Source organism: Periplaneta americana, chromosome 9 (assembly GCF_040183065.1).
Source record: "Periplaneta americana isolate PAMFEO1 chromosome 9, P.americana_PAMFEO1_priV1, whole genome shotgun sequence".
Lineage (NCBI taxonomy): Eukaryota > Metazoa > Arthropoda > Insecta > Blattodea > Blattidae > Periplaneta > Periplaneta americana.
The window spans coordinates 112696181-112720778 of NC_091125.1; the positions used below are offsets into that span (position 1 = coordinate 112696181).

The following is a 24598-nucleotide window of genomic DNA, read 5'->3' on the forward strand; positions in this document are numbered from 1 at the left end:
ACGATTACTTACGTATTTGTTGACATTAATTTCGACGGTCAACATGGACACGGAGCATTTGATTTGTGTTGTGGAATGTTGCCGTACGCAACCGATGATAACAAATACCCTGCGTACGACTTGGCCGCGCAAAACACAGTTCGAAAGAGGCTATGGTAGCACACAGACCGTACAGACCGCCATCTGTTGCTACGACGTTCAAGTTATACCGTACACGTTCTCAAGTTCAGATTGAACGCCTTGATTAATAGGCAACTTCTCTGACACAAAAGCTGAAACTCGCTTCAAATCGCTGACTCATCAACAGTGACGTCATGACACACTTTGAAATGAACACCCAGTAGTGTCATGTTTCTTTAGTATTCCCAGAACGACAGTCTTTTATTACCAGTGCAAGAACCAACACCTACACAAATACACATCCACATACACGTGAATATTCGGCAGTAAGAAAAGAAGATAAATAATTAAATGGACATTTGATTGTGAAGTACGGGTAACTTGTAATGCAATTTCATATTCATTGTTCCTCTTGAAGGTTGTTATTCTACAACGATGAGATATGGCTGTAATAGAGGAATGAGGGTGGATAGTTTGAATTATTGCGCATTTCTTTTCCAACTACGTTGCTACAATTTTTAATATTATCATTATTATTATACATTATTATTATTATTATTGTTTAACTGTTATTTCATTTGTTCATAGTTTTCTGCCCAAGAACAGGTCTTTCACTGCAAATTCAACATTCTTCAATCTTTCCTATTTTCTGCTTTCCTCTTGCTCTCCTCATATGATCCATATATCTTAATGTTGTCTATCATCTGAAATCTTCTTCTGCCCCGAACTTTCTTCCCGCTCACCATTCCTTCCAGTGCATCCTTCAGTAGGTAATTTCTTCTTAGCCAGTGACGCAGCCAATTTCTTTTTCCCTTTCTGATCAGTTTCAACATTATTCTGTCTTCACCCACAGCTTAATTTAATTTTTTATTTTGTCTGTCTATTTAAAACGCTCCATTCTTCTCCATACACACATTTCAAATGCTTCTAGTCGTTTCTCTTTACTTTGTCATAATGTCCATGTTTCTGCTCGATATACCACACTCCGCACAAAGCACTTTACCAGTATTATAATCTTGAATTTTTTATTCTTTAGAAATTTGTTTTCATTCTATCTGATAAAAATTAGACATTATAGATATAAATACATGGTAATGTGAAAATGTTGTATTTTTTAAAATACTGGAAAGTCCAAAAATCGGTTTCATAATTTTATTGTTTTCTGACTAATAAAAATTATATTGTAATTTACTGAATTACCCCATGGAAAGAACCATATATCGTAATAACAGTAAAGTAATGAATAATATACACTAATATTAGATCTTTCATCGATAAAATATCTCTTGATTGCATTATTACAAATCTTGTTGTATTGTATATTATTATATTATTTGCAATTAATACATCTACTTGGTACAGTAAATGGTTTCATTTACAAGTAGGCCTACTTCGGATTATAATGAAGTAAAAAGTATAAAAAGGTGTTCATTAACAAAATTTAAAAAGGATTCAACTGTTACGAAACTCGTAAAATAAACGATTAAATATGTCATATTCGTGGCACTGATATCTTTTTAGATTCATTCTAACCTAAAATATTTTGATATACTTATTCACATTCATAAGAGATATGTCTTTAATAACAAATATTTGAAAGACAGATATACATACATAGTGTTCTCCCCAAAAGCAGGTCTTTCACTGCAAACCCAGCATTCTCCAATCTTTCCTACTTTGTGCCTCCCTCTTAGTCTCCACATAACTATAAAGTTTCACAATGAGTAAGATGAGGCTAGAAACAGTTATCATAATGACGTCAGTTTCACAACCTCTTCGACGTCTTCCGACACCCAATCATAATTTTTTCGGCACCCATCACCGTAAAAAAACAGCTTGTTACGAAACCACAACATATTACCTGGACTGTCACTCTGAGAGAGGAACAGAGGCTAAGGGTGTTCGAGGATAAAGTGCTTAGGAAAATATTTGGGGCTAAGAGGTATGAGGTTACAGAAAAATGGAGTTACACAACGTAGAACTGCACGCATTGTATTCACCTGACATAATTAGGAATATTAAATCTAGACGTTTGAGATGGGCAGGGTATGTAGTACGTATGGGCGAATTCAGAAATGCTTATAGAGTGTTAGTTGGGAGGCCGGAGGGGAAAAGATCTTTGGGGAGGCCGAGACGCAGCTCTGACTGCAGGCTACAGACTAACCTGAACATCTCTTGGCGTAACGTAATGGACTCGCCTGACCCAGGCGCACATTCCCGGCGACTGTCAGAACTAAATAATTGTACTGTAAGTAAGTAAGTAGGTAAGTAAATAAGTAAGGCAACCGTCATCCATTCTTTGAACGTATGCATACCATATTAGTTGTTAACTTCATATTTCATTTGTTATTGTTTGATGAACAGACATAATTTCCCTGATCTTAACAATTGGAGTAATTTATTGCATGTCAAACACTCGTAACCATAATTAGGAACATAATTTTATTTTATTCTGTAATAGTGATGTGATAAAAAAACAGCGCATTCTTAAACGCGTCATATTTTGCGTTGAAAGCTTCAGGTAACCTGCTAAGTCTTTTGGCAGAACTGACTGCGGACTTGCGAACTAGGATGTTACCAACCTGGGCTGGTGCCAGATATTGGGGCACTAGCATGTCCATATGCCTTGGGAACTCTATCTACAACCTTTAAGCGGTGACAATGGATCCTCCTCCCAGGCTTTCTATCGTCGCCCTTTGTCTCTTGAAGCGAATAACTTGGATGATTATCGCTTTATCTCCATTAATCGTGCCGTTAACCCGTGATCTACTTGCAGCGAGATATCTCGCTCTGCTACGTAGTCCTGACAGGTTAATTACTTTATTTTATCAGGGTATAAATTACTTTTAAAGTTACTGCTACTTTTCTTCACACTATAGGCTATTCGTTTGCAGTCTTAGAAGAAATGGAGAGGGATTGGAGAAATATTACGTATTAAACTTTAGTAGACGGCCGTAAGAAGATCGCCTCGCCTACCATATATACGAAAATTAAAGAAAAGAAAGAGAGATATCTGTTCTATCCAAAAGTTGGCGAACGATGTCTTCACACTATTTATACAGATCACAGGTTCCATTCAGCGCAGTCAAGAGAAAAACGCTGACAAGTGGAAGGAAATAATAGTCATCGCCAACAGAAGTTGAATTACGTTCAATAGATTTATTTATATAACAAATAGGCAACGAGAGCTAAAATAGGCAAAAAAGGCAGAATAAAAATTAGGCCTATCGTCCCCAAATATGTGGAAATGTGTTTATCTCTAATAGGTCTTTCATACATACATTCAGTTTTAAAAAAAGGCATTGTGCCTAACATCCGGGCTCTAGTAATCAGTATCTACTGGCTGTTGAGTTCAAAGTGTGTCATGGCTCGCTGTATGCTGTTATATGGCTTGTCGATGAGCCTAGAGAATTCAATCTTCCTACACTTCCGCAGAGGTGTATTACTTATGTGTCAGAGAAGGTGCATAGCAAGTACGGCGTTCATTCTGAAGAGTACTTACTGATATGTACGGTAAAGCCGGTAGTGGCAGGAATGTGAACTGTTTGGAAACCTGTACTGAGGTGAGTTTTTTTTCTTACTGTCGGGATATGGGGAGAGGGATAAGACGATTACTTACGTATTTGTCGACATTAACTTCGACGGTCAACATGGACACGGAGCATTTGATTTGTGTTGTGGAATGTTGCAGTACGCAACCGATGATAACAAATACCCTGCGTACGACTTGGCCGCGCAAAACACAGTTCGAAAGAAGTTATGGTAGCACACAGACCGTACAGACCGCCATCTATTGCTACGACGTTCAAGTTATACCGTACACGTTCTCAAGTTCAGATTGAACGCCTTGATTAATAGGCAACTTCTCTGACACAAAAGCTGAAACTCGCTTCAAATCGCTGACTCACAACAGTGACGTCATGACACACTTTGAAATGAACACCCAGTATATCTTTGTAGTGAAATGGGACCAAAGTATTATGTGGGAAATTTGAACTTCAAACATTTGTGAACCACTGTTTAGATGAATTAAAATTTGATGTATAGGCTAAACGTCGCTACCTATTTACACGTAGATTCATGTAATACTTATTTTATCATCGACATGTTTAGAGAAACAACTGCTGCACGAGTTATGCTACACTAAAGAAAAGAGTCTTGAAATCTCTCTCTGCGTATGTTACGAGAATTTATATCTGCTTGAATCAACTGTCTGTGCACTTTTAATTATCTTGAAAGTTTAATTAACAAATCTTTCCGGGGCATTGTGTTTTGTATAACTGTCTACGCGATGAGTAGCAAAAAAGTTTCTTAAAGGAGAAGCACAAAATGAAGCTGAAGAAAGTTTAGCTTTTAACTTAATTTTCTGAAACAAAAGAACTCCTAATTTTATGACTGCTATTCTTAAAACGAGTAATATTAATACTACTATTTCTCTCAGCAAAACATCGCTTGTACATCGAAGGGGTTACGCACTTCCGTGCTGTTATTACTATTTGCATTGAACGAAGCTAAAATAAAAAGCTAAATAAAAAATCTTGTACACGCATTATCTTAAATATTCTTCAAACTTACATTAAAATACGTTAATTCTCAATGAAAATTATTATAAAATGAATTCCTTTGAAACATATTTTAGATGAGAATATGTCTAAAAGTTAAACTATGAAATGAGTTAAATACGTTTGTTTGTTCAAGTAAAATGCGATTTCTCATTCTTTATTCAGCATAAAAAAACTGCATTCTTCTTTCTTTTCTTCATGGATTAGGTACAAGGGCCTAGTCCATCGTTATGTGAATTTGTCTAGCGATCTTGTTTTCGCCTGCCTACATTTCTGTATTCTCCGAGTCTATATTTTAATCATATTTTCGGTAGAGATAGACGTTCTTCATTCATGTTGATACCAATCAAACTTTTGATCAGAAATTTTTTATGTAGGCCTAAATAAGTCTTGTGGCGTGAAAGAGAAGGCCTGGCGGTCTTAACACCACCACAATAAATAGATTTATTATTATTATTATTATTATTATTATTATTATTATTATTATATACAGGGTGTTAAGAAGTATCTAATATTTTAGAAGGTGCTAGTTTGCATCAAAGCAAGAAAATAATGTCTAATAAACATGGGTCCTACAACACATACTTTCTGAGATGTGAACACTTATTCATAGGAGGTGTTCAATGTGACGTCCATTCATGGCAATGCATTCCTCTGCCCTTAGGCGTAAGGAATCACGCACTCTTTGAAATTGACCTGGTTGTTCTTGATAACCAAAAGTCTAGGGATTTAGATTTGAGGAACGAGCAGGCCAAGGTGTGGGGCCTCCCCAATCACTCCAGCGGTCCTGAAATGTCAGCATCAAGTGTTCACGCTCATTGGGGAGAAAATGTGCTGGTATGCCATCGTGCATGAACCACATCTGTAGTCTTTGCTGACATGGCACATATTCCAGCGAAGTAGGCAATGCATTAATTAGAAAGTCCTGATAACGAGCCCCAGTTAATCTCTGTGGTAGCACGTATGGCCCTTAATCTATCGCCAAGAACGCCTGCCCATACGTTGATTGAGAATCGGTGCTGATGCCTTGTTTCTTCAACTGCATGGGAATTTTCATCAGCCCACACATGCTGACTACGAAAATTCACAACACCATCTCTGCTGAACCCTGCTCATATTCGCAACCAAACTTTTCTTTTCAGTATTCCTTGCGATGTTCAGTATTCCATGCCAGGGTTGTCAACTACGGTATGATTATCTGGTAGCCTGCTGTATTGTAGAGCAGAAAAATGCATTGTCATAAATGGACATCACGTTGAGCACCTCCTATGAACAAGTGTTCAGATCTCAGAAAGTATGTGTCGTAAGACCCATGTTTATTAGACATTTTTTCTTGTTTTGATGCATATCACCTCCTAAAATATTGGATATTTTTTAACACCCTGTATTTAGTTCCTTGCGTAAGATCCAAAAGTGTAAATCGAGGTACCGAACTCAAGAACCTCAATGCAGAGTATTCTGCTCAGTTCAGCCCAAGTAAAGCCAAGCCAACGCAAGCCAAGTCTTCTCCTGAAATTCAATTCATTATCTTACTCTGTCTACTTATATCGGATCAAAACATTACTTGTTAATGTGGGAAGGTTGAGTGGAGAGGTAAAGTTTGTATCAAGTTATTAGTAGACTTCATGGAATTGCCACGAGAATCGCAAGGTTTACTGCGTACGCGGTATAGACCGTATGAGAAGGGGACGTACAAAGGATGAAGTATGCCTCTAATGTAAACACTGAACAGTATACTGCGGTTACAATAAAACCTGTATCCTGCATTCAAGAAATATAATGAATGATCATTGAATTAGGAAATGTCTAAACATGTAAATACACAATTATTTTATAGTGAGATATATTAACTCTTAAAATGTAATGTAAGATACATCATTCTTGAATATGTGCATTGCAATGAAGAGTTACGTACATTTTGAGCGACTGCAAAGTAACCTCCTCCGATGGTCACTCAAACAGGTTTTATATTGGAAAAATGTACGTTCAACATGACACGATGTAATACGTGCACATTTGAAGAACGGAAAGTCACTACTTTTTAGTACAACAACTTCAGACGTCTTGTCGTGACCTGATAGTACATCATTTATAATACGAAGTTGTGAATAGGCAGAATTTTTAGCAATAACGTTTCTCAACTTACATTTCAATTTTTTTCTGAAATTAGTGAATTGTTATTTTGGATAACGGTTTTTGATACTTTATCCACTATATTAAGGGCTTCTGAGAGTTGTAGTTTAGACGATTCTAACAGGATGATGCTTTTGGATACGAGTTTAAAATTAGAATCAATGAACAAAATATCTTCCAATAACTGTTCAGAAGGCAATGATTTTACAGCTGCAACAGCGGAACTGTCTGTGCTATCCAATGCATCAATTACCTCCAATATTTTGCTGTAATGTTCTGCATAATAATTAACAGAACCCAACCACGTTCCCCAACGGGTCAAGACTGGCTGCGGAGGTCAGGGTATTCCAGGGGCAATTATTTGGAACAGCAACACTCTCATTGTAGCATGTTTGATTGAATTCTTGTCTGCACTGAACAAATATTAAGCTTTGACTATTCCAACCACAGTAATGCAAAAACAATTAGTGTTTGCATAGGTATACATTAGCTGTAGATGCTCAATCTATTTGGACCGGTCACTACTCTTAACATGAACTGCTTATACTACGAGACCGGAAGGTCGTTCACCTCCTCTATACTACCGTACATCGGCAACCTGATTGCATGCTGCGTGTGGCAATTCAACGAAGTCTAGTCATTAGTAAGCAGAAAAATAATGCAAAGACTATTCCTTAGTCCAAGATGCAGAATTGACCGACTTAGCGCCAAACGATGTATCGAGACAATGTTTATGAATGTTTAGTGAACAGTCCGAGAGAACTTCATAAGTGATCATAACCTTTTTTAATCAGTTGTTAATGGTAACGTTAAAAATTATTCAAAGAATATGTATCTAACATGAATAAACTTCTTAGAATATTATGTAATACAGGGCTACTACAGAAGAATCATTCGTTTTCAAACTGCTATATTACTCGTACAACAATAAGTGATACATCAAAAGAACCGGAAACGCACCTGGTTTGTATTGTGTGCACCAGTTGGCAGCACGAGTGTAGTGCCTGCACAAAATGGTGACAAAACAAGAAAAGAATTTTTTTTTGTGTTGGAATATGCGAGATGTACAGTTTTCCTAGAAAAGGATGAGACGACTGAATATTCCTAAGTCTCAGATGTAAGACACTGCGCATGATCGGAGACCAGAGCACTGATACACAAGATAACGAATATTGAGTTACTTAAATTCAGACTATTTGGTTTCTTACTAGCATCGTTCCGAAATTCATTTAAAAAACTGCAAAAATATGATAATATTACGTAAATAAAAGATAAATATATACATAAATCGTGTAGTTAAATCGACAATGGACCTTCATGACTAGATCGACACTCCGCACAGAAAGGAAAGCTTTCGTGTCGTTTCCATAGCTCAGACTCTAAGACTTCTGCGTCTCGTGTAGAAAAGTGCGATTTCGATTCCTAGTCTACACAACGATTTTTTTTTTTTTGTTTAAATAACTTTGAAATAGAGTTTTGCAAGTTTTAAGTGTTAATGATCACAGACAATACAAAATTACAAGTTATAATATTGTAAAAGTTAATCTAATGAATGCATTTATACATACACACATATACAATGTAAATGCATATATATTAAAAACTAACAATTAAAATGAAATTAAAAAATATTCCTAAGCCACAGAGACAAACTTTTACAAAGGTTTAGAGTCCTTAGGCTATGTCATTTGTTGAGTAGTTATTACAATATTTTATTAGTAGCTTTCCCATATGTGTAAGAAATGCACTCGCACAAAACAATTTTTGTTAAAAGTGTGGCTTTGGATTACTTCATTCTCATCCCTTCAGTTGATTTTAATTATTTTATCTACGTGTTTGCAATAGTGTTTAATTGAATGTGCATTCAATTTTATTCATGTTATGATTGAATGAAAAAGCACTGTTGCAGTTATTGACTAATTACATATATTAATACTAATTATTAAATGCATCTGTTAAGTAACCAATTGCAGTATCTTTTGCAATTTCCTGAATGTTTAAGTTGTCAATAATATTTCTGTACTATATACTATAAGACATTAAAAGAATCTGCAGTAGATTTGGGATCCTCTAGTTTATAATCACTGGTTTTAATGAAAAAATATTTTCTTTCTTAGAATATCTACAAGTTTAATTTTAATAATATTCCGAATAGCTTTAATTGCATTATCTGAATGTTGTACTTTTCTATTCGAATGTATTCTATTTCCCTCTTTCATAATTTTTGATAAATTACACCGTACTTCTTGTAGTATTTAAGAACATGAGGAGCATTACATTGCAACTCATTACATATAGATTCTTCTTTTTAATACATGAGATTTTTAAGTCCCTGCGTTATCTACATGTTTTTACTTTTGAATTTTTTCACAACATTGAGTGGAGAACATCCACTAAAGTGATTCTGAAATTTAAGTGAAAAATACAATACATTTACTCTTAATATCAGTAGTACCAGTATCATATACGTTTTTCCAAGATTCATTTTGTAGACATAAATGTGAATAGTCAATAGATACAGCATTTACGACCCTTTTTTAGTTTTTAAATTAATATTTTGAAATTGTTCAGTGACATTGGAAATACTTAGGATTTATTTATCATGTTCAGACAAGCCATTGATTATAGGTTCTGTCGAATAGGAATTCAGTCTAATTCTGTGTATAAAACTTTTATCAATGGCTGTGCTACTTCAGCTTGTATGCTGGTGTGAAAATGGCTCTACGACTAAGGTTTCCAGATTCAAGGAGTGAATTTAATTTACTTTTACGGAAAAGTTCCGAGAGATAATCTATGTTTATGTCACTACAGATCACAAATTCCATATGAGATTTCTAAAGTATTTTCTTTACAAATTCAATGTTGGCTATAAATATTAATAAATAATGTAAGAAATATGAATGATTGTAGTTAGAAGTCTGATTTACATTATAAAAAGCAAGAAGTTACATTCCGCGGCAACATTCGAACTTTCGATGTTTGGTTTTGTCGTCCAACGCATAAGCACGGACCTATTCAATGTTTATGTTAATAACATAGAATTTAGCTGTAGCAATGTGGTGTCATAACTTGGGATTTGTTTACTTAAAGTAATTAGATTTAATTTGATTAGTTTCGCAACAATAATTGGACTTCCTGTTATATCCTGTTATTTAAATATTTAATTTAGGGTTGATTTATTAACTCTTACTGTACAAGATGCCCCTTATTTCAATAATTCTATATCACGCTAAATAGTCATTGTCTACACTAAAGTATTAACGTCATCCCTCATTTCTCCATATTTTTCGACAAATTATACAGTCGAGGAACTCTGAACAAATTAATTACACCTCAATAAAAAAAAGAGTTTTACCTGGGATCGAACACGAAACATTTCGGTTATACGGTGGAACCGGCACCCTACTATATGAGCTACCGAGACAAGACAGTGACAGCAGCAGTCCAGAATGTAGATCCGATAGCAGGCATTTGCCATTCGGTACAGAGAAGCAATGATATTTTGTTACCCGAGCTATGTTGTGAAATCGTGGCCTTAAATTGCTGTCTTCTTCGTGATCCTTATTCTGATCCTTGTCCTTGTTGTGGTCCTTGTAACAATTCTTGTTCTATTTGTCATGGTACTTATCGTTATACGTCGATATCGAGTGAACCGCGCTGTAGAACTTTAACTTCCGACAACCAAGAATCGTCTCATTCTTTTTAAGGGAACTGTACGTCTGTTATAACAGTGCAACGCGCATTCAGACGAGAATATGGACACGAACCGCCATGTAAACAGAGCATTTTGCGGTGGTATCGGCAATTCAAGGGCGTGTTGGTGCAGATGACCAAGCTCTGTTCCCTTGGCCCCCCAGATCACCAGACCTAACGCCATGTGACTTCTACCTTTGGGGATACATTAAGGACCGCGTCTACGTACCTCCACTGCCACAAACACTGGTACAGCTGAGGGAGCGCATCAATAATGCAGTAATGACCATTGACAGGACAACGCTACACAACGCAACGTGTGGAATGAACTGAACTACCGTCTGGATGTATGTAGTGTCACCCGAGGGGCACACATTAGAATAATTGTAGAGTGTGGGAATAAATGTGTTGCGTGTACGGTTCTTTTGATGTATCACTCATGTTGTATGAGTAATACTTTGGAAAACATAGCAGTTTGAAAGCGAATGATTCTTTTGTAGTAGCCTTGTATATTGTTGTCATCTTAACACTTTAAAAAATTTCAAATATCAAAATCTATTTATCCATTCCACCAAAGTTGAATGCTTTAAGAATGCTAAGCAAGAATGGTGCTGTTACTGAATGTTTAAAAAGTTTTCAAAAGAGTGGCCGTCGCGCTCTTCTCCAAAGTCAGAAACTACATAAATACGTATGTAAATAATTGTCTATTTGCACGCAATTAATCCTATAATGTCGCAGTGTGAGGGGCAAGCGGGGTGCGGTTACGGCGCATCCTCCGCATGCTGGCATTATGCAGCACTTGGCTCGCTGCGTCACTTGTCTGTGCATTCCACTGCCTCTGCACGTGCAATTATTGCAACTTTTATTCTTCCCTGAGGTAAATGGCTAAAGGACCTAACTTACGATTTCTCTTGCATATTACGTAGTAGCGCTTGCGATGCACTTCGTGAGAATTAGAATCGCTGTTTCGAATTCCGTTATTTTACAGATACGGAAATCAAATCTGGAGCTCTCTTAAGGCTGGTTCACAATAAACCGGGAACAGAAATGGCAACGAGAACGAGAACGGAAATATTGTTAAAATGAATGTATTTAAATGTGAGGATTCACAATTAACTATTGTGAACGCTCACATTTAAATACATTTTAACATTATTTCCGTTCTCGTTGCCGTTTCCGTTCCCGGTTTATTGTGAACCATCCTTTATTGTGTAAGTTTCACTCGAGCATTTGCCGTAAACAAGAACCCCTGTATATATGCTACTAGTGGACAGTCGTGCGAAATTGTTGCCTACATACAGGTGAACTCCCATCAAGACGAGCTCCAAATTTTAATTACGTACCTCTACAGTCTTAGACACAAAAAATGACCGATCTCCTGTAGTGTAAATTTTATTTCACTTCGAGCAGCGACTGGTTCAAACGACTAGGGAAATTATGTTTATTTTCCATCTAATTTAGCCCTTGAATATATCGTTGTTATACAGTAGATTACTTATAAACAGGCTTCGGCCTAGGGACACAGAGTAACCAGTATGAGGTTTAGAGTACACGGAGTATAAATGACATCATGACCCGTGTGGGGTGACTGCAACAGCACAGGTGGGTCCGTAATGTGCATTACCGTTGTGTGTATTGCTGCTTGGCTGCGGTACGTGTAACAGGCTTCGGCGTAGGGACACATGATTGAATACTTTAATGATAGATATTTATTGTCTGCACTAGGAATGTACTGTATATACTGCATCTGTACAGGATGAAATATATTTTGTACCATACTATGACGGAATGTTTACAAGTTGAGACACGAAGTAACGACGCGCTCCATCTCCCAGTCCACTCGACCAACACAACACTATCGACCGTGCGTTCTGAACTTCATGCGTTTCTGTGCCCAGGACCGAAGCCTGCTTATAAAATACTTGATCCATAAACATACAGAAAACAAATAAATAAAACAAAGGAAAAACAGAAAGGAGTCGTGTAAACCTAAGCTCTCACGTAATCACCAAAATCTTCCGAAGGAGACAGCGTATGGCAGTCGATAATACTTTTGTCAAAGATTAAGTTATTCATGTGAGCTGTTTGTCCTACATCCATCCAACTCAAGACTGAACCGTGATGACAACAAATGCACGTGTTGTGATGTTCCATGATTGGTCGTCTACCATAGTATATCTCTCGAGCATGAAGAACATAGTCCGATATCAGACTTTATATTTCACAGTTTATTTTTATTGTGAAATAAATAATGTTATAAAGTAATTGAGGCGTTCTCTATAATAATAATTTAACATGTTTTACGTCGCTTTTCCGTTTCCAGCATTGAATCCTTAATAACACATTTCCCTCCTGACAAAATATTTTTTCCCTCAATAAACATTTTCTGTACAAACATTTGAATGTCGTTCTGGACAATACTTTATACCAGATCTAAAATGTTTGATGCTCTGTATCTAAAATTAAAGGTTTTGTAGTTAAGCTCTTGTTCCAGAGAACACCTCAATTAAATGTATATGAAATAAATATTTGTATTCTAATTTCAAATACGTATATTCACCATAAGATTACATCATTTATTACATTGTGGAAAGGATTGTCATACCTTACAGATGTAATCGGTTATGAACTTATCTCGTATATTGTTTTTTTTTTACTGTATCCGTCTTTGTGCAACCCTAAGAATAGTTATAATCCCTAAAGTCTATCAGACGCTGACTAACCTCGACAGTTCAATGTTCCATTAAATGAATAAAAATAAAAACTACAGACGAAAAAGAAACTGTAGTTAACAATAATCGACGCTGAAAGAGCAACGATTTTTGCCAGTTGGCAACATTTTCTTGGCTTTTGTTTAGTAGACATTCTCGTACGCAGTGCAATAGGAGGTCGTCTTGCAGGAAGGTTGGATCTGGTCGTCTAAAACGTTTTACCTCAACCCACCGAGGCCACCAATTCTGTTCGGCCGTCCGACACATACATTTACGATATTTTAAAAATAAACTTCGTTTCACGACATCTCTTACTTACTTACATATATACATGTGTTCTACCCCAGGGTAGGTCTTTCACTGCAAACTCAGCATTTTCCAATCTTTCCTATTTTCTGCCTTTCTCTTAGTCTCCGCATATGATCCATATATCTTAACGTCGCCTATCATCTATCTTCTTCTGCCCCGAACTCTTCTCCCGTTCAACATTCCTTCCAGTACATCCTTCAGCAGCCAGTGACCCAACCAAATTCTTTTCACATCTCTTTTTACTTATTATTATTGTATTACGTATTTTTCTCACAGCCTTTCCTCAGCACTACTTCATTACTTCTCTAACAGTGTTCATGTTATTGTTATGCATTGTTTCAATCTTACTTCAACTTCTTTTTTACTCACGTCTAGGTGCTGCGCTAACTGACACTGACTCTTTAATATATATTCAACATTACAAACATTTACTATGACTATAAGGCTTTCAATGTATGGAAAACAAGAAAACTAAAATTTCCACAATAGTGTGAATAAATTATTTTTATTGTTATTTTGAACAAATGCAAGTGTATGTGTTTAACGCGTAATGATTAGGGCCGTGATTTGTATTAGTTTGAAGGTGAACATACGACGCCGGACAGAATATAGCCGACGTGTTTCAAGTACAGGCAGCGGAAGCAAATTTGACACACGTCTAAGCAAGCACGTTCCGTGTTTTGTATACGATTATTGCGTATTATGAAATCAAGACAATACAATCAGGGTATACAGTTGCATAGCGAGCACTCTAGCGCTACTCTCCGAGACGCAGGTACCGAATGACTCCATAGTTCCGAAACTGCTTGTACAAGCGCGAGTATCGTGTAACATCACCGTGTTCACGAGCACGGCCACTTTTTTTGACAGCTGTACCTTAAAAACGCATGATATTCACAGGATAAAAGCAGTATTACAAAATAAGATTAACATTTAGGAAGGACACGGGACAGTAGGCTATGAGCTTCAGCGAAAAGATAAAGATAAAAGTGAAAGCGAGACATGGCAGGAATGAAATGTACGGTTCAAGAAAAGCCTAATCGTTGAGATGAAGAAAAAACAATGTTCGAACTCCGTGTTCTTTTAAAAATTACTTCACTTCATATGTCATTGAGACTGTATGGACAACACATGTAAAAACTGCATTTAAAATAACAAAACGTGTAATAAAATTTAACAATGCTATAACAATCGACTGAACATAATCACTATTGTAGTACCAGTACTCAAATATTTCAATTCAATTTTTGTTTGTCTAAGAGCCTCCTATTTTTTTGTTCTTGGCTGTGTCTTTCTTTTGATATTTGTTTACTTCAGTGGCACCAACTGCGGCCAGATGTGGGAAGATAGTAGAAACATGTGTAACTAACCTTGTCACAGTCCTCGGTCTCCTGTCCTTATCTATCACCTCGTCTAACCCTCTCCCTTTCACGATTTAAACCATGCAACTTAAAATCTGCATATATGCCATTTGCACCTTGCGCAATTTTTAAGTTGCTTGCGATTTAAAACAAAATCCATAAAAGCGCAGAATTACGCCATTTGAAAGTGACTTGAGAAGCTTAATTTTTGCGCAACTTCATTATCTCTGTGTGCTTGGATATTACATATGTTTGGTTAAAGGGATGAGTTTTATGTTTTACTTTCATCAGTACGTGTTAAATTTAGTATGATGTTTTCAGTATTCACAAACAATTTAATATATTTCATAGGTTGTAATGACTAAAAATTATGTTTTTTTTATAGAGTCGAAAAAGTGTTTCTGCAATGTTGAGTCAGCGGATTACCAAAATAAATAAAAATGTAAAAGTGCTATTAACAAAATTGGACTTGGGATTAATGTCAACAGAACATGTTAAACAAGAACGAAGTCTACAAAATCAGGAAGCTGCACAGAAGACAAATATAAAACCAAATGGTAGTTTTCCACTGTCTAAAATGTACAATTCAGAACTTAACATAGCCTTTAAGATGACTTCTACATGAATTCTTGGAAAAATTAATATAATTCTGCTAATATTTAAACTGCAGATACACAACAACTTATAATCCTACTTTAGTATAATTTTTACAGCGTTATATTGGATCATTTAGGAATACTTTATGCTGTGAGACACCATATTAGGTGCATAGTTTTTTCATTACTCACTATTACATACAATGTGAAAAAAGTAAAATAAATTTTAATATATGAGCATGTGTACACACATCTTTTTCCTTTTTTGGGGTGAGGGAGGGTTATTTTACGACTCTGTAACAACATATCAGGTTATTTAGCGTCTGAATAAAATAAAGGTGATAATGCTAGTGAGATGAGTCCGGGATCCAGCACCGATAGTTACCCAGCATTTTCTCATTTTAAGTTGAGGGGAAAACCCCGGAAAAACCTCAACCAGGTAACTTGTCCCGACCGGAATTCGAACACGGCCCACCTGGTTTCGCGGTCAGACGCGTTAACTGTTACTCCACAGGTTTGGACACACACATCTTAAAAATGGATAATGTAAGGAGTTAATTTTTTACGATAGTCTTTAAAGTAGACTATTACAATATTGTTTCTGTAAATGTTCAAAAACATTAACATAACAATCATTCTAATTAAAATGTTATAACTCCTGTAAAATATAGGCTACCTTAAATTCTTATATGAATATCTTAATAATAGTCTGCTATTAACGTGTTCTAAAAGTCAACACAAAACTTCAACATTCTAACATAATTCCTTTTAAAGATGTGTGTTCTATATGCAAATTTAATGATTTTTTTTCACAAAGAGTGTAACAGTGAGTAAATAAAATAAGTATGTATATAAAACGTTATTTCTTACACCTCAAAACATTCCTAAATGTTTCATTATAACGCTGTAAAAATTGCATCAAATTATGGCTGCAACATTTGCTGTTTTAAAATTGTACATCTGCAATGGATACCTTCTCACTGCGGTATTGCCGGGAATGAAGCAGCAGACTTTCTGGCAAAGAAAGAACAACTATCCTCCTTTCATATTCTGAAATGCTGCCATTCCATAGAGCATCTACAAATATAAGCAGTCGAGTGAGACAATGTTTCCATAAGAGTTTGGAGGACCAAATTAAAGATAAACACTGGAAGGACACACTAAACTCCACTCTCCCCGAATGGCCCAGAAGAGAAGCTGTTGCGACGTTCATGACTGTCTGGCTAATCACCTCCACCGCCTGGGTGTATTATCCTGCCCCCATTGCATGCTCTGTGGATGTTCAGACAACATGGACTCAAACCACATTAAGACTTGTCCAGCACTTTCATCTGTCAGCTTTGTGGATAGGTACTGGGAGGCCAGAGAAAGAATGCAGCAGTGCTGACATCCTTTCCTTCATAGTTTCACTTGCACATTGTTCACTTTATTTCGTTTTCTTTCCTTTTAGTTTTTATCGCCATTGTACGGGCAATGACTCTAGTCAAGTGCACTGCATTGAATAATAAATAGTACATTTGCGGTTTTAAATGTTAACAAATTTATAATGATTTCTTTATGCGTTCACGTAGGCTACAAGTTCCTTAAGTAACCCACACTCTCCTTTCAAAAACTTCATAGCTTCACACTCCTCGGGTATTACATACGTGAAATAGTGCACTTTGGTACAGAATACAGAGATCAGTGACTGCCACTTGATGGACAATTCAGGTTCGTTACATTGTTAAAAAAAAAAATCAAATATATACTCTGGGCCATCGCTGTGCCTCCAAAATCCGCTATGTGCATTAAACAGATTTTTAGGAGAAAGAAAAAAGCATTGTCACTATTAATTCCGTCGATTTTCAAAGCTACTTTCGGTATAATTTCCATCATTACATGAAAAATGATGAAATTATACAGAAAGTAGTTGTGAAAATCAAGGGAATTAAAAGTTATAATGTTTTTTCTTTCTCCCGAAAAATCTGTTTAGATGCACATAGCGGATTTCGAAGGCGCAGGGACGTGGACATTGCTGAATACCGACTTACTAGTCAATGTTACTACAAGACGTTCTGTTTGTGACATGCACTTTCTCACTAATGTGTCTCCCTTTGTATTGGCGGCATTAATTTTCCCAACAAATAATCGAAATTCGATGGTGTTTGAATAAAGTGAGATAAGTCATAAAAATGAGTGTTGAGAAAAGTGAAAATTAAACTTCGAAACGTTATTGCAAATAATTTTCTACACAAATAAAACACATCAAATGATAATATTATTTTGTTTTTTGCACATCCACTTGTAGAATTTAACTTGTGTATTCACCCGAAAAATAAAACTCCATTTGCACAAAAAAAATGACTTAACCTCCTTTACCCGAATACCATCGAATTGTTCCTTCAGATTTCTATAAAATTAAAAAAAAAAATTCTTGGTTTATTCCATGAACTTATGGCGCATTCGAAGCAACACTCGACAGCTGACAAACAACTACGAAAGATGGAGTTACGTATAACTAAATTGCGCCATATAGGCCTAAATGGCATGTTATGTGAAAACGTTAAACACAGTTTTTTGTCGTGCCATTTTTCAAGTTGCGCAACTCGAATTCCTTGCAATTATTGATTTATGTTCAAACACGATGTACAGACCGTGCCACTGTTTTTGACATGTGAAATAAGTAATGGGAACATTAAGAGCGAGTGTCTTATGTTTGCAGAAGTCTGTGGAGTTAAATTTGATAACCGTGATTGGCATATAGTTGATGTGACGTATATATTTAGGAATTGGTACCATTCCAGCTACAATAGCAAAAGAAACTCACTGACTGGCCGCTGTACTCAAGGACATATCGCAGGAACGCTAGCGTAGGGAAAGTTAAGTGCGAGTATCCTACCTTTGCCACAGTCAGTGGGCAGTAAGACTGACAACTATGATTGGCAGATTGCTAAAGTGACGTGTAAAGGAGGTGGTACCATTCTCAGTGACAGTAGATGCTCGTAGGCTGAGTATTGTATCAAGGATATGTGCCGAAAACGCTGGCGCCAGCAATACAACATTTGTTCCGCAACTAAAAACTGATTGCACCGTGGACGGATACTTTTACGAAACAATACTTCCGTCCATCTTACAGGACGGGCGGAGGTGGGTCAATGTAGGTCTGCTCTGAAGACAACACTACTATGTCGTTAAGATCGGAGTTTGTGTCAATATATTCACTGTCAATGTAGTCGTTTCACGACTTAATAAGAATGTCCACAGTGTCATTTATCAGCTCTTCAGTTTCCCAGAACTCATTTTCAATTTTAATTATATGTGAACATCGTTTTTTCTATTACCATACATAAAAACAGGTAACATTAGCTTTTAAATGAGACATGCCTTACCATAAGGCAACAGCCGATAAAATTTGATTCGCAATCACACACTGCCTGTTCTAACCACTGACTGAAACGAATTGGTTCTGTTCACATTTTTTCTTTTCTTTTTCCCCCCCCCCTTAAAAATAGTTCATTTATAGGAGTATTATACGATACATGGGCAAAATGTTCAAATTCGATTCGCAGCTTCACACACTGCCTGTTCCAACGATTGACTTATACGAATTGGTTCTGCCCACAATTTTTTTACTATACTGTCCACCTATTTGAGAGTTATACAACACACGGGTACAGTGATCAAGTTCGATTCGTAGCTTCACACACACTGCCTGTTCCAACGATTGACTTATACGAATTGGTTCTGCCCACAATTTTTTTTACTATACTGTCCACCTATTCGAGAGTTATACAACACATGGGTACAGTGATCAAGTTCGATTCGTAGCTTCACACACACTGCTTGTTCCAACGATTGACTTATACGAATTGGTTCTGTCCACAATTTTTTACTATACTGTCCACCTATTGGAGAGTTATACAACACATGGGTACAGTGATCAAATTCGATTCGCGGTTTCACACACTGCCTGTTCCAACGATTGACTTATACGAATTGGTTCTGCCCACAATTTTTTACTATACTGTCCACCTATTGGAGAGTTATACAACACATGGGTACAGTGATCAAGTTCGATTCGTAGCTTCACACACACTGCTTGTTCCAACGATTGACTTATACGAATTGGTTCTGCCCACAATTTTTTACTATACTGTCCACCTATTGGAGAGTTATACAACACATGGGTACAGTGATCAAGTTCGATTCGCATCTTTCCACACTGCCTGTTCCAACCACTGACTTATACGAATTAGTTCTGCCTACAATTTTTTATTACACCGTCCACCTATTGGAGAGTATACAACATATGGACACAGTGATCAAATTCGATTCGATTGATTAATATTTGGCATAAGAAAGTTGGTGTTGAATTAATAAAAATAAACTTACGGATGAATAGATTTTAAATAAAATGAATATTTATGTAAATTAAAATTCTCCTCCGTTACATTCATCTAATAATTTCAAGGAGCTAACTTTAGAACAAAAGGTTACTATATTTGTAATCAGAAATTTGTGAAAAAGAATTTTTTGATGAAAAAATAATTTTGACAGTTGTTTAATGATAGACTCCTTACAGACTTAAATAAAAAATAAACATATTTGTAGTCAGAATTGAACTGAATCCATTTGAGTATGAAAATACACATTGTAAGAAAATGAAATAGTCAATTAAAATGTTTTGGAAAATTTTCATGATTCTCAGTGGAGTCTCCACTTAAAATATAATAAACAGTGAGAAATTAAAAAAAATATATCCTTCATAATTAAATAAATGTAGCTACACGTGCTATCGCGATACCACTGAGGGCTGTCCATCTTGATTAAGATTTGTTCACTTAAAAATTCTAACGACGTCACTTCTCATAACTCTGAAACACAGATGCCACAGAATATCTTGAATTTTGACATAACTGGAATATCTTGACACACTTTATTTGGGGACATACTATTACATACCACTATAACCAGTGGTGGTTCCTGTACTAACATCTTGATCAAACCCGCAGATAAAAATCTCAAGCTTTGCTGTATCAGTAATGTCACTCCTGTCATCAAGAGCCAGTGAATAATATACGATTTTTCTTCCTTCTTTTTTTATCTTCCTCTTAAGTATAATCTGGAATTTTCTAAATTCTTCTCTCGATACTTGGTCGAGAAATTCGTAGTTTTTCAAAATTAAAAACCTCTTATGGACAAGTTATTTAAGCTATTTTAATCATTACTCTTTTGAGAAAATCTGTTCTATTAAAAGGCTTTAGAGCACGAGATATTTCAAACCCCATTAGGTAGCTGAGTTCCTTACATTTATTTATTTCATCTTTCTCTTCCTGGCTATGATTTAAGACATCTCAACTCCTGGCGTTTAACAATTCTTTGGCACATAATATAGAATCAATTTCTCTACGATAGTATTATTAAATGAATAACTAATAAATAGTTAACCTCATCTAAAGATTAAGATGATTAAAATTGAGATAAAACCCAATAATTTTATCCTTCTATGGGGGAAGATCTAAAAATATCAATATTTATGCACGTACAGAAGAATTATAGAAACACATACTTAGTGGTCAGTAATTATTTTTTTATTTTATTGGGTTATTTTACGACGCTGTATCAACATCTAGGTTATTTAGCGTCTGAATGATATGAAAGTAATAATGCCGGTGAAATGAGTCCGGGGTCCAGCACCGAAAGTTACCCAGCATTTGCTCGTATTGGGTTGAGGGAAAACCCCGGAAAAAAACCTCAACCAGGTAACTTGCCCCGACCGGGATTCGAACCCGGGCCACCTGGTTTCGCGGCCAGACGCGCTGACTGTTACTCCACAGGTGTGGACTAGTGGTCAGTAATAATAATAATACATTATTCAGCGTGGCAATTAATGTTTATAAATATTCCTAATTGAACAATTGAGCAAAGTAAACTTATTACATTTTGTCCGACAGAACAACAAAAAAGTTCTCCTTCTCACTCTTTACGTAACCACCTCTTACTGCTTGTAGAGACAGAGTTTGTAGAGCGACATGATACCGCCACTGCTTGCCTTCAGTACGTGAATGAAAAACACAGCAATGTACAGGAAACTCCTCGTACGCGTTTGAATGTCTGTGATTATACGATGTAATCACAACACCAACTTTGGTCACCGCTGCATTAATAAGTCTTCTGAATTTTAATGATAAACACAAACTAATGGATAGTAATAAAAGTTTTAATGGAGTAAGAATAAGGTTGGCTGTTTTTCCCTCGGTAACACAGTAGTGCTTTAACATACAAATACATGATCTGAGATGTTGTTTATAGATTTTCTCTGTCCTAGAAGTTCCTCGAGTTAAATATTGCACTTGTCCCATTCTGAAAACCTGGCAACCCTAGACACTATGAGAGTGTACTCAAGTTGCAGTACTGTTTTTGAACACGCTACGAGTATGTACTCAAGTATGACACTATTTCTGAGTTCGCAATGAGAGTATACTCATGTGCGGCAATGTTGAAATAATATGTAACTAAACAACTCTGTTAATTGAGAAATATTCTTGTTTTTCCAACAACTTTGTTATTAAGCCTAATTTTAAAAGTGTAGCTTAGCTTATTTTTCCCTCATGTCTACTCAGGAGGGTCACTGTTTATAGCGATCTGCCCCCAGTGAAGTGTAGGCCTATTAAACCAGCTCTGTTCCATCGGAATTAATTAGCGCCTTGAGATTTAGCGTGATCCGCAGTTGGGAGGAAGTTATGCGCGCTAGCGACTGCACGTAATGTATTATTGTTAGTCAGTTTTAGTTCTTATATGGTTTTTTACCTTCCGTTGATGACCAAATGGTCGGCGTGGAGGCCTTCGCAAGTGCGCCATGTTGTGACGTCACAGAGGCCACGGTCAGGATGAACTATGTCAGCTTATTATGCAGATGTTGATAAATGTTGAAATGTTTATCAAAATTGATGCAGATGAATATAAGACTTTCTCTGGACACATCGGATGTACGGTGCTGCAGTAGTATTCTGTTAATATATGTATAAATTAAATAAAAACACTTCACAACACGTATCCGCTATAACCTTCCCGCTATTAATTAACACCTTTACGAACTAAAATAAATTTACGGTATTCTCATTTGTATAACTTCCTGCAATGCACGTGAAAGCCCACTGTGTAAGACATGTAAATTGTATTCGGAATTAATGCAAAATTACAATCAAAACTTGTTACTTAAGACACTCGGCAATTCGAACACTTGGATGCACCCTTTCTTCGTAAACAGTTCTCACAGCCAATTATCGAGCCTCACGCAAATGGTGTTAACTGTTATTTTGACTCTTCATGACAACTCGTAATGAGTTTCCTAATTCAGAAGAAGACAGACAGTAGATAACTCCTTCTGTCTGAAAACACACACTTTACAACTTCTCTCCTTGGCCTCACTTTAACTTCTCTTCGGTCGGACTCATTACAGAAACATATCTTGTTGAGGTGAGTTGAACTTCTGAAAAGGGGGAAGGAAGGAGACGAAATTCTTTTTTTTTTTTCTGCTTCTGAAGAGACTTAGTTACCGTCTGTACTGTACCCACCGAGAGTAGACATCAAGGACTTAGAAGCCGGAGATAAAACAGAAGACTGGGGTTAAAGAAAACAGAAAAGGGAGATAGAAGGCAGAGAAGGAAGATCTGAAGGAGTAAAAAGAGAACGGATGCCAAAAGCCTTAGCCCAGATCAAGCGCTAAAAATAAATGGATGAAGAATTTCAACTCCAGTGTGACGTTAGGAGTTCTCAACCACCGAGTGACATCTGGTAGCAGAGAGCGAAGTTTCGTGAGGCACTACGTTATTCATTTGTTAGACGTTCTCTGAGTAACAATGCAGATTATGCAACAAGACTGAGACGATAGAAATGATCAGGCACTTTATTACACATTTATCTTATATCTAACAAGAGGCTACCTTATATCTACAATTGATAAGTTTTTCACATGTTTTCCGTAAAATAAACTTAAACCATTTACCAATGTATGACTTTAATAATCAATGCAACTTATTCATTTAATAATAATAATCGCAAGTGCAAGATAAAACAAAACTTTTTTTTGTATATTAAATATTTAAATTGTATATATATATATATATATATATATATATATATATATATATATATGTGTGTATGTGTGTGTGTGTGTGTGTGTGTGTGTGTGTAAAATTATAAAGTGTGTAATGTAAGGGTTTAAATGATTACTTGTATGCACTTTGTCTGTGAACTATAATGTAATAAATATCAAATAATAATAATAATAATAATAATAATAATAATAATAATAATAATAATAATAATAATAGTAATAATAATAATGCATTATTTATAAATAATAACAAAGTAGTAGAACGAGTTACAATATTGAATTTTCTAGGATGTAATCTATTCCTCCCGGCTGAATGATAATACAGAAATTATGACAAGAAATTTGATCTCGAAATGCGATGAAAAACTATGAATGGCCAACACGAAATTCTTGAAAAGATTATGGAGACATAAATTAAATCAAAGAATAAACAATTAAAGACTTCCCTGGAAAAAAAAGGTGTAACCAACAAATCTATAATCCTAATTCACGTTTCAGGAGAAAAGAAAATAATTTCAGGGGCATATTTCGTTAGGCCACTAGAGGGAACCCAAGAGTTGGAACTTAAAACTGAGACGATTCTTCCGACGCCGGGGTGGAATCCGGTGTGGCTTAGTGGATAAAGCGTCAGCACGTAGAGCTGAAAACCCGGAGAGAATTTTTCTCCGTTCCATTACTCTTTCATCGTATTATGTTTACTAGCAGAACTATTTGACTAATGAAGGATACAAGTTTATTCACCTATTGGATACGATCATTTATTGTTATAAATTAATGCTTTAAAATTACTTTTTCACCTAAGTCACATATTTAATTAATTTAATGTTACAGCCTTTATCCTGGGAGGTCTTCAAATAGGAAATAAAATCACTATTAAATGTTCGTGACTCAAGTAGTAGCTTTCTCTCTTACAAAGCAAGAAGACATATTCGATTTCTGGCATGAACCTGAAGATATATTGCAGAAATACGCAGAAACGGAATGTGTTCTTTGTCTTTCGGTCTGTTTGGTTTAA

General features: G+C 36.0%; 1 protein-coding gene across 3 annotated transcripts in view; it reads right to left on the minus strand.

Moving 5' to 3' along the window:
• The window catches only part of Ca-beta (Calcium channel protein beta subunit), an 828959-nt gene that overhangs the window by 243888 nt on the left and 560473 nt on the right, over positions 1–24598 (minus strand). Inside the window, exon 1 of one of the 3 annotated variants that reach the window (XM_069835639.1) lies at positions 22275–23103. The exons of the other annotated variants lie outside the window; for them this stretch is intronic. Coding sequence (XP_069691740.1) covers positions 22275–22325 — 51 coding nt within the window. The 5' untranslated portion in view covers positions 22326–23103. Of the gene's footprint in view, positions 1–22274; positions 23104–24598 lie in introns of those variants that run through there. 3 annotated transcript variants of the gene reach the window in all.